Genomic DNA, 12,301 nt, shown 5'->3' on the forward strand with positions numbered 1-12,301 from the left:
TTGGGCACCAGAGGGAGCTCAGCGAAGTAGTTTTGTTGTCTGAGAGGGCAGTATATGTTTTTTTTTTCTCTGGTCCAGATTGCTTAGTGTGTTGCAGCAGGTGGGGAGGAGGTAGAATTTCAAAGAGGAGGGGGGAAGGAAATTCCCAGAATTAAAGGGCATCTGGGGCTAGTGTCTTGTTGGGTATCAGACATGGTTGATAAAAATCGCATCTTGCCATTTTGGAGGATGAGCACTTTAAAGAATGCTGCAAATTTGGAAATAGATTTTGCTGTTTCACCTAATGAGATGTATTTGCGATGGAGCATATTCCATTTGATAGTAGGGCAAGATGTCTGTAGCTATAAAGAGTATCTGCATCAAGCTGAAATTTGTCAGCTCTGCTACTGAAAGAAGTGGCCTAAATTACATTTTGTATTAAATTAGGTGCTTGAATTAGAGTAATTACACTGAAAGACCTAGCTACTGAAGCCACATGGCAGTAATTCTTGTTCTGCTTTTCATTCTCCTTGTTGTCTTTTTCCTTCTCTCTCCTCTTTATTTTCTACCCTCTTAAACATGCTACAGTTTTACAGAGAGCTACTGGGTATCTTGACCATAGTCCCCTTCAGTGAGAGAAGCAAATCCCCCATTAATAATTACAACGCTCTTAAGCCTGCATAGATTAAGATAACTGGTGCTTAAATAGGGATGTTATGTAAATATCGATAGTGCAGTACCAGGCCAATACCTTCTTTTACAATTCCACTGAAGTATCTTACTTGGCAGCAGTGAAAAATTTCTTTTGACTCGTGTATTACCTGAGTCTCAAAATGCTCTTGCAAGATTGGTAGTATTTACCTCATGTTTGGCGGGTCAGGCTTTATATCTTTGTGCCTGGACAAGTGATGTGATTTGTCCGTGACCAGTGATCATTCACTGGAAGAGCCGGCACTCGAACCTGGAGAACTCCCGAATTCCAGTGCTGTCCTATAAATGCTGGACGTGACTGCATCCCCACAAAAGTGTGTTCTGGCTGAGCAATCCCTGCTGCTTTTATTGGCTTTGGGTAGGTTTCAAAGTAGTTCAGTACTACTTTCTCCCTGTATAGTAGCAATTTTTCCTTAGAGAAAAAGACTCTGGAATCTAACAGTGTTCTTAATGGACTGCAATTATTTAATATTGTAGCATGAATGCAGCCTAACTCAGATGGGCTTTTCAACGGAGATCATAATGACTGTAATTGCAAAAGGATGCCTTGCTGAAGTCGAAGCTGCCAGATGCAATGCCATTCAGATCTAAAAAGGTCACAGTAGAAGGGACATTTAAATTAAGTTATAAATTACAATTGAAGAACAATATTTTGATGAGCAAGACCAGAGATGTCAGAGCTGCAAGATGTAATTCATGGGTTCATTACAGAACAGAGGTGCCTGACAGCTGAGCCATGCCAAAAGGAGAATTTATTTGCAACATCACGCAGACAGAAAATGGCAGCTCTTCTGAGAAGCTGTAGTAGAAACTTGAAACCTTGTGGTAATGTGCAGACTTTATGGTAATGAGGCTTGCCTGTGATCTAGCATTGTTTAATGACTGTTGTAATATAAATGAGGTTTTTTGGACACGTGTGCATTCAGAATTCTTCTTTAATCTAAAATCCTGTCCAGTGATGCAGAAGTTGCTGTATTTTCTTTTTTAAAGTATAAGTACATTTGTGTTGATTCCTTTTGTTGCAGTTGTATACATGCATAATGTCACAGTGGTTCAAAATTTAGATGGCAGAGTTAATGGTAAAAATGGTGATTCTCTAGATGACAGGATAGTAATCTAGTGTTTATAGCAATACCTTGAAAAGTTCAACCAGAAGTTAATGAAACCATAGACAGCCATCATTAGCTATTATTTATATGTTTGAGTTGCTTGCCAATAAAGTGCTTATATATATTAAATGACCGAAAGTAATAAGCAGAGAATGAGCCAGATTGAAACACTTAAATTTAAGTCTAGCACTTAATAAAAAAAAAAAAATATATTTTTCCTTTTTGCTGCATTATCCTATTCCGGGCCATTATAAAAGCTTTTTTTTTTTTTTTCTGCTTGCTGAAAGTAACATTTTTCAGGAGACTCTAAACCTGTATCAGGTCTCTTGTTTTCACATCTGTGTCTTCTCTGTTATATGACTCTTCTTTCATGGCTGTGCTTATGGGTTTTGTGATTGTTATTAATGTAATTACTTGGTCAGAAGTTAATGCTCGTGTTTTCTGTTGCTGATTTGGGACAGTTCTGATGGTCTGTAAACTCTTTTATTTTTCAGTAACCAGAGCAGTTGCCCGTTAGACCAGTCCATTCTTTCTGGGCTTGTCTGATTATTATTTTTTTTTTGCAGATTGAACTGCTTGGGCAATAGGCCTGCCAGGGAAAAACACATGTTGTCCTTGAGGCAAAATAAAGATGCCCTCCAAGTTACAAAGAGGCTTTGGCGTTACTGCATGTTTTGGGAGGGAGCAAAGAGGGAAGAGAAACAGAAGCACTATTCTCTTCAACGCTGTCAAATTTCCTAAATGAAAAACCTTTTAGGTAGTGGCATGCACAGAAAAAAGCATTTGCAAGGTGAGCTGACAAAACAAACAGTCCTTTTTTCTTTAAGATGGATCTGTTCCCAGTGCTGGAGTGCAAACAAGGAGAGAAATCAATGTGTACCCAGTAGAAAAGACAACATCTTATTTTCATGCCTTTGAGTAGGTATTGCATACCACAGGAGCCTTAAAAAAAAAAAAACAAGTTAGAAGAAGTTTGAAGTCGGTAGTGTTGTTTGTGTGTTGGCATTGAGCACTGGCACTGCAAGTCTAGCTTTCTACTCTTATCACTTGTCTCGTGGCTTACATAAGATGGACCGAGATCATTGTTTCACTTGCATGGAGGTGCAGTCATGGAAGCTGACACTGATGTAGTCAACAGAGGCAGATTTACAAGCCATTGTTCTGTTGTACATGAGGAGATTTCACCTGGGGAGACAAGTTTGAAAGCAATGGTTTCTACTAAGTGATCTCAGGTAATACATCTCCCTGACTTACAGCAGTGTGAGCTGCTATTGATGGCTCCGATGTGTTAATGCATCTCTTCGCAGTAGCTTGCAGAGATCAGATGGCTGAAGAAGGGGGGTGAGGAGGAAACTTTTTTTGGAAGTTGAAGCATTGTTTTCTATGGTGTCCTGGTTTCAGCTGGGATAGAGTTAATTTTCTTCCTAGTAGCTAGTATAGAGCTATGGTTTGGGTTCTGTATGAGAAGAATGTTGATAACACGCTGATGTTTTCAGTTGTTGCTAAGTAGTGCTTAGACTAAGTCAAGGATTTTTCAGCTTTTCATGCCCAGCCAGCAAGGAGGCTGGAGGGGCACAAGAAGCTGGGAGGGGACACAGCCAGGGCAGCTGACCCAAACTGGCCAAAGGGATATTCCATACCATGGGACATCATGCCCAGTATATAAACTGGGGGGATTTGGCCTTGGGGGGATTGCAGCTTGGGAACGAACCGGGCATTGGTTGGTGAGTGGTGAGCAATTGCATTGTGCATCGCTTGTTTTGTGTATTCCAATCCTTCTATTATTATTGTCATTTTATTATTGTTGTTATTAGCTTCTTCCTTTCTGTTCTATTAAACTGTTCTTATTTTAACCCCTGAGTTTTACTTTTTTCCCCCCTATTTTCTCCCCCATCCCACTGGGGGTGGGGGACTGAGCGGCTGCGTGGTGCTTAGTTGCTGGCTGGGGTTAAACCACGACATATGGTTACTCTGCAAAGGTACACATAATTATTGTGCAGAGTATCTGTAACTTCCCTGTAGGTGTAATATAGAAAGCTGAAAATGAATAGAAAACTACTCTGGCTTAGCTTTCTTTCTTGTTCCCATTATATTAGCTGAGTGCTTGTTTTACTGCAGTAACACCCTGTATGCTATTGTTATTTTAGTTGTTGGTAAGGAAAGAAAAAATGCTCAGGCTGCCATTTAAGGGAACATAACTGTTTGTTCTAAAAACACATTGCAGGTAATGATTGGAGGTCTTTGCCCGGTAGCGACCTTTCATTTTTAGAAGTACTTTATTTTCTTTAAAAGCCCCTCAAGTATAAATAAATTTTGAATGCCCCAATGACTTGGTGGAGGTAGAAGAGCACCTTATCAGTGCAAGATCTGTTCTTACTGATGACACAAGATTTGAGCCAATTTGTGTGACGTGTAACCCATAATATACTAATTTCTTGTTTAACACAGCTGATAACATGTTCATCCCTGTCAGCAGGAGGTATGCAGTATGACTTTTGAGTGGCCTCATTTTTTTAGAGGGCTATGCACTTCTGCTTTTATAGCTAACCTGGTTCTCTGCGTTTTTGGACCTCAGACCACGTGTTTGAGGTGTTTAGTAACAATCGTTGATCGAATTGTTTTCTGGAAACTTGGGTCTTCAGGTGTTACAAATGAGACTCAAAATGATGTGGAAATGAAATTTCATCAGCAAATGGAATAAATTAGCTCTGATTTTTAATACCTTGAGGTTCACGTGCAGGGATTTTACTGAAGAAAACGAAGTGATTTCCAGTGCACTTTGTACTGCAAATGGATTGGCTTTATAGACTGTCACAATCTGTTCTGTGGCATTCATGACCAGAAAACTGAGATGCTAATAAAATAGTTGGAAAGATGGCATGGCTTGATATGTGGTATCCAAAATCCACCATTTCATAAAGTGCCCCAGTATGATAGCCCACAGTGTCTCGTGTGCAAATGGGCACTTGTTGTTCTCTGAAATTCCCTGTCCATTTATGGTATCATTTTTATTGGAACAAGTCAACCCTGTTTTGTAAAAAAGCAGCGCACTTACAGATGCACAAGCTATTCAAAACCTGAGTTGACAAAAGCCAGGAAGTGAAAGTGAAGACTGCTTTGTACGAGGTCTTACAGATGTGCTCTCTCTTCACAGCTGCGCGAGTCCTGTACAGAGCGCAGAGCTTTGCTTTCCATTTCCCAGCTTTTGGCAAGTTCTGCTGCAGCTGTTGAAGGCTTGTTGAGTGTTCTGCCCTGTCATTCACGGAAGTACCATGACTCTGGAGCCATTCTGGCTTTCTTACAGCAGGCTTGTCCCATCTGAAACCTAGGTTCAACAGTGCTGCAGCTTTAAACAAGCATATTATATATGTGCGTATCATACACACACACGTATATATATGCACTCACGTCTGCGTTTTGCTGTAAAAATCTTCACAGCAATCTAAGTTGCCATTTGACTTTCTTCCTTCTGTAAGTTGTATGGTGGCTTTCAAAAGTCAGTGCACAAACCTTTCATAGGGAGATTATTTAGTGGGAGAACTGTACAAAGCTGGCTTTCAGTGGAAACTAATTTTTATTATAGTCTCACTAAAACAACTTTCTGTAGGGCCAGTGATTTTTTTTTTTTTCCCTTCACTTCTATTTTGATTCAGATGTCTGCCGGTATTTCTTAGTAGAAATCACTTAAATCTACTTAACAGAAGTAAATTTGAGTAATTTACTTACAGCTTTTAAAAGTCTCTCAGTCATGCTGGTGGATGCAGTGTGAATGCAGGGCATTCTTGTGCACCAAAGAGCTTACAGTCTGAGTAAAGACCAGACAAAAGAAGCAATATAAGGAAAAAACAGTATTGTTAGGAGGTGGCCCAAGGGTAGAAGGGGTCTGACCATTGTCAAATGTAAATAATTGGTACTTAGGAATTGGTTGAGAGATGTCAATAGCTAAAGTGAGCAGCAGTGAGAAAGTAATCTTACTATTTTGATTTGAGGCAGAATGCTGTTCTAAAATTTGAGCCTTTTGACATAAGAAAAACGAGCTATTTTTTCCTCTTGTAATCAGGTTTTTTTGTAACTTTATATTTATAGTGACAAAGTACTTAATATCTTGTGGCTGTTCAGTAATTGTATCTTGATCCCTGTTCAGTTCATCAGTCTTGGGAAAAGTTCAAGAGTTACAGTACTTGTTGAAATGTTTTCTGAGACTGATTAAGCACTGCTTTAGCAGCATGGATGCTTCTAGAGAGTGGGATGCAGATGGCTCAGGATAAATTCTGGGTGGGAAGGAAAAGCGGGAGATAATCAGTGTACAGGATCACGTTTTGATTGTTCCCGTTGCAAAGAAACTTTTGAGGGTCTGTAAAATTCTGTGATGTTAATTGATAGCTTTGAAGCTTTGGTTTGCTTAGCACGTTTAGAAAAACTGCCTCTTGTCTGTGTGGGGAAGTTTGTATGCAAATCGTTCTCCCTTTTGGGTGCAGAAAGATAATTCGGTTTTTGTCATGCCGGCAATATCTATTTTTCTTTGAGATCATTTTTAGAAGACATAGAGCAGGCTCCTGACTAGTCCTTTGGTTCTTAAAATCCCACTGTACTTTGAAGATAGGACAGGCTATAAATCTACAGTGTGCTAAATGTTTTCTATCAAGAGGTAAGAGCCAGATATTCTCATGGGTTCAGCGTTGAATGTTTTTTTTTGGTGTAGTTGTTTTTCTCCCTCATCCTGATTTAAATGTCTACTGTCTACTTCAGGCAGCTTTTGATCATATAGATACCGAATTTGTGGCAGAAAATAAGGTACACTGTAGGCTGTGACCAGCTGAAACAGTCATGTCAACTTAAACATCCCTCATTGCTTTTATGTACTCCTGTAGCTATCTGTTGAGGTTTTGTTTCTCTTCCATATTTGTTTTCCAACAGCATGGTGATCCTTGCACTGCAATAAAAATAAAGATAATTTTCTGTATGGGTAAACTTGACATCCCATGACTTGCAATCCCTCCTGTATGTTAGCTTTTCCAGTTGGTTTTACTAGTCTGAACAAAATACCCTGCATAAAATACGACTTCTTTTGAAAAATATTTTGTTGGAGCGTTTTAAAATTTTCCTTGGAATTTCTGATGTAAAAAATATTTTTTTAAAGTTAACCAATAAAATCTTCAGTGCTTTATGGGCTCAAACATTATCTGGGGGAAGTTTAGGAAGGAAGGGGAAAATACACTTGTTTTTAATGCTGTTTCTTCTACTAATAAAACCCCAATTACCATTCAGGTTGTTTAAATTTCACTTCATATATCAACAGTAAAAGTAATTAGGCATAGAACATCTCATGTGGCCCCCTTTAGTGGTTTTTCTCCAATATCAGATCACTGCTAATTCCATTGAATGATCTATTTGTCTTCTTTATTTTTTAGCTACATGAAAGTAACTATGATGCTGGAAAAGCCCTGCAGCGCTTGGTGAAGAAACCTGTGCCAAAACTGATTGAGAAGTGTTGGACTGAAGATGAAGTGGTAGGGAAATGAATTATTCCCTTGAGCCTTATAGTTCATGTTGCTTCTCTTGCTTTTTTCTTTCTTTTTTTTTTTTTAAGAGGTTATCTTTATGGGGAAGAAGAGGGGCAAATTACTTGCCACACAGGATAAATTTTTGCGTGATTCTGAGTTAGTAGGCCCTCGTTCGATATACCGAACTTCATTAGACTGGGGGAAATACTTTTCTAATAGTAGAATAAGAGAGGAGGAGATCAAGTGACTGTTTTTGAGAGGATGCTATAGGGTAAATGAACAGCTGCAAAACTTCTGGACTCTAAATTTCACTTTAATTTTCACTTCCAGGAAGGCTGGCAGCATTCATTAATTGGAGTAGGACAAGATGTAAAAGACATACAAAGTATTGTCCCTGGTTTTTTCTGCTGGTATTAGAGGAGCCTTACAGTGTCAGCTCAGGTTGGCTAATGGGAGGTTGGATATCAGTGTTTCTCCTAAACAGAGTTTAAGTCCCTTCTTTCCCTCATTTGGAATATTAGAAAGTGTGTACTGGCATAGTTCTTGATGGATGAATCTTTGACAAAGAGCAGACCAAAAATAGATTATCTGAATGCTGACATTTAGCCATGCCATCCACTTTTAAAGTATGTAGGAATTGTCAGGCCCCAAAACTGTACTGAAAACAGTGCATCCATCTTATGTATACCTCCCAAAGTAATGTATGGCCATGATGAATTTGGGGCATGCAGTAAAGATGCAGTGCAGTATTTTTGTCCTCACAGTTACGGACCTGGAATCGCTGCGGGATTTGGGCTCGTACACCGCAAGTCTCATCAATTTACCCAACTTAGTAGTAGTCACTATGCTGGTTCTTCCATATGGCTGCTGTTTCAGCATGTGCTGGTAGTTAGTCTTTCTAGGTTTGGGGCTGTAGTGCAGGCAGTTAAGGAACGTGTAACGGTGTCCTTCTTTCCTTCAGGTAGAGGTTGAGGTTTTTGGTGTATATGGCTTTGGATTGAAATATTACTGTTGTTATTAGCCTACTAAAAGATACTGCTCTGCAGTCTGCTTAGTGGAAAAAAATAATTTTGACCCGAGAAAGACACCTTTTCATAAAAGCTGTAGTTGACAGAGAGGGTGTGCTGCTGGGAAAGCACCACACTCAAATGGACCACATTTGTTTATTTCTGGGTATTCTTCCAGAATCTGGGGGAGATGATACCTGTGTGAGGATTAGTGAAGCAAAGGTGCTTCTCGTGGTTCATTCCGCAGCTTGATTGCTGCAATTGTGAGGTTTCTGCTGGCTTAATTTTTAGACACATGATATAATGCAACTGTGCTTATTAAACAGTTTTCTGTAGGGTTGTAAACTGCAATAAATCATGTGAAGTTGGGAGCACGTTATAGATTCTTAATTTGCTGACACCTTTTAAACAAACAGATTCTTAGATACTGCATTCAACACAAGATGCATTTTCTGGCAGCATTTGGAATCCAAATGCCTGTTGCATTACAACCCTTTGTTTGTCAGACCTTGCAGCTTAAGCTAGCACACAAGTACTTGACTGTTGTTTTTTTTTTTAAAAAGAAAAAAAAAAGCGCAACTCGTGCATCTTCAGTATGCAGGAGAAATGCTGAACAAGTTCACTTGGATTACATCCGAAAAATATTTTGCATTTTCATGCTCATGTTAATTATGCTTAACAGAATAGATTTATGTGAAATGTAACATGTAAGAAGACAGTACCGCTTTAGCAAGCTGACTAGGCATGTCTGGTTTTGTGAAAATGGAAAAAATGTTATATTTCCTAGCTCAATAATTAGGCTGCAGTGTGCACTAAAATAGAAAATCAGATGATTGGAAGTTAGTTATGATAAAATATTTATCACAGAAGAACTTCCAGACTCGCTTATGGTTTTTACCTTTCACTGTTGGAAAAGCTGCTTCTCTCTTATGTACCGTATTGGAATAAATAGGGATAGAAATTCAACTTGTCATGTATATTTACCAGGTATATAAATGAAAAGAATCTGATACGGTGCAAGACAGCATTGCTCATGTAAAAGTGACAAGAGAAGTTTGGGTGTTGGATTTTTTTTTTACCTTTGGATGAATGAGTTTTTAAGCTAGTTAATTGGTAAAGTAATTGAAGAAGTAAATAGAAATTTTGTGGTCTTGTTAAGCTACTAATAAAGTTGGCATTGGTGCTATGAAATAGAACTGATAAATAATGGGTGAAACGTTCATGGTCTCTTAGCATTTTTTTAATTATTCAGACAATGGCTGGAGAGACTTTTTTTTTTTAAGCTCTAATTTCTCTGAAAGTCTTTCAGGGAGTTATTCCAATGAATTATGTGTGCTTGCTCTCTCCTTATGTAAACCTTTTTGCAAGAGCTAGATTAGGGGTAGGACTGGCCATATAAACCTGTATTAAAGTAGGCTTATTCTGAAATCCAACAAAGAACCTTTGTGGTAAGGAGACTGCCTGAAGTTGTAGAGTGAAAGAGGATCATGTGCTAACATTGGCAGCAAAGCGTAGGAGAAGATGAGTAAAAGCCTAGAACACAGTTTCCTGATAAATTTTAGTTATCTTGTCATAAAAGGGAGTTTTGTTTAGGGAACTGACTGTCTGAACAAATACTTCAAGTATGCTGTCCTGTGTTTAGTAAGTTTGTATTCACATTGTTTTAACCTCTGTTTTCTCTGCATACGTTCTTTCCCACATTCATGGTTAAACAGTACAGGGCCAACACCTTTTTTTTCCCCGTGTAGACTTTTTTTTTTTCTCTCTTCTTGTTTTTTTCCATGAGCTGCACTGTTTTGAATGCCATAGCTGCTGCAGCTCTGGGTTTTTTGATGAGCGCTCCATCTTAAATGATAGAGAATAGACCCTTATGAATAGAAAAAGCAAAGTTTATTGCAAAGTGAAACATTACTCCAGAAGTGCAAACTCTGAGTACAGAATAATGATCACTGACTCTATAAATCATTGTCGGTCTCAGCTCATTTTATCATATTTGTTCTTGTTCTGTTCCATCCAAGTTTCCAGAAACATTTGGCAGCCCTCCAGCCTCAGCAGAGCCAAAGATCAAACTGTGCTCTTATTTATAGACAGCTAAGCTCCACCTGCACAACTTCATAGGATGTTTGTCCCTGGCAGTTTGCAGAAAACTCCAGATTAAAGCAGCTGTACTGCACTTCTGAGTATTTCTGAGACTTGCAAGGGAAGTTTCCTTATTGTTGGCTCTGTGAAACGGATGAAAACTCTTTCTGCATGATACATAGGGTGCTAAAGCTGCATAGGAACTCCACAACGAAGTATTTTTTGGAAAATGCTGATGTATCAAACTCGAAGTCTGGCCAAAACAATTAAATTTGGGTGAGAACCTTACTAAGTGTGTCCTACCCCTCCATCACATGATGGCAAGTGATGAGCCCGAGGAAGGCTCTGTAATGTGGCTGGCTGATAATCCAGGAGACACACTTCGAAGGGAAGTGGAAGACCCAGGTCCAAACCATGTCCCTATTTGTGCCGGACTTAGAATTAATCTCTTCTTGTGGCCCGGCAAATGCCTACTTACTTAATTTTTACAACGTGGGTAAATAAGCAGATATCACACCAGGTATGAAGCTTTGGTTAGTTAATCTCCTTAACTGAGACAGGTTCTGTGGCACGGGACCGATTGAAATAATGTAAATCGTGGCTTTTGTTGTCTCAGTTTTTCCATTCTTGCCTTTCTCGTCCTATAATCATGTTCTGCCGCCTGCCATGCCTCTGGACCCCAAAAAAGTCACACTCCCCCTTTTGCTATTCTTAAATTGATTTTCTGCCAGGTTCTTAAGGTGAGCATCGGGAAAGTTCTGTTGCAGGGGAGATGTAAGGTTGTGTGGCTGGGTGGAGAACAGAGAGCAGAGCGCAAGGAGCATTGTGGCAATGTGGAGTAATTGGGTGGGTGGCAAAAGCAACTGAAGTAGAAGTGTAGTCACATTGATGCAGGGAAAGAACTGACTTAGTACAAAACTAATTCTTAAAACTTTACACTTCCCCTAAGTCTAAAATCCTCTGTAAGTTGGCTGGCCTATTATTTGCACAAGTATTTTGACCGAGTCCATTTCCACTGTGCTGGATGATTCATGTGGTTGATTTTGTTGTGCACATGATAGCAATGCTGCATCCAGCACAGGTCTCTGTAGTATTCAGTAGTATTTGTGATATAACACTCTGTGAATAACTCGAATTTATTGAAAATTTATATATTTATAAAGCTTTTAACTTCTTTTGTGGACTATCTGTTGCCTAAAGCTAAAGCCTTTCTTGTTAATTAAAACAGCTATGTTGCCTGTGACCAAACTGTCGAGTAAGAGCTGCTTTGCTGTGATCAGAACCAATTAAAATAAGGAATGGAACTTCTGTTACTTTCGCTACTGATGATGTGGTTAGAGAGGTTTAGATCAAATTAAACAGGATAAAATTTGCCAGTGATTGAATTAAATGGAAGGCTCTGTAAATAGGAAGATGGAGGTTTGTTTTCTCCCTTGTGTTTCTAAACCTATGGCTATTTTCAAACCTGTTTTAATCCAGTATGTAAATTCAGAGGCGTACTGTGAAAACCAGTCTTCCACACTGCTTTATAAAAGCAGCTAAAGAAACTTCTTTACTGATGCATCTACATGCAGCTCTAACAGCAGCTGTTTCCTGTTTATAAAGGCTTATGCCACACCTGACAACATCAATTTCCAGCAATGATTTGGTGCGGGGGGGGGGGGGGGGGTTTCTCTTGTAATGCTCATGAATTTACTTCTGTGGACAAGTCTGCTGAGCAGTTGTCATATATAATGCTCTATTTAAGCACTTCCTAAGCATGCATCCTATAGACCAACCTTCAGCAGCATCACCTGGTGGAATTTTGTTAGTGTCGGGCTGCAGTTTCAAATAGAAGGCAGTGCAGTTCAGAGTAGATGCGTTATTTGGGAAGAAGCCATGGAGCAAGCCCTCTGTTTTGATACAGCTGGTG

The 12,301-nt window shown here is 39.2% G+C and overlaps 1 protein-coding gene across 1 annotated transcript in view; it reads left to right on the forward strand.

Annotated features, from left to right (window-relative positions):
* Positions 1–12,301, forward strand: part of RERE (arginine-glutamic acid dipeptide (RE) repeats) — a 176,495-nt gene that overhangs the window by 91,354 nt on the left and 72,840 nt on the right. The window contains exon 9 of the mRNA XM_010577532.1: positions 7,211–7,309. Coding sequence (XP_010575834.1) covers positions 7,211–7,309 — 99 coding nt within the window. The remainder of the gene's footprint in view (positions 1–7,210; positions 7,310–12,301) is intronic.

This window comes from Haliaeetus leucocephalus, unplaced genomic scaffold, assembly GCF_000737465.1.
Source record: "Haliaeetus leucocephalus isolate CR32 unplaced genomic scaffold, Haliaeetus_leucocephalus-4.0 Scaffold556, whole genome shotgun sequence".
NCBI lineage: Eukaryota > Metazoa > Chordata > Aves > Accipitriformes > Accipitridae > Haliaeetus > Haliaeetus leucocephalus.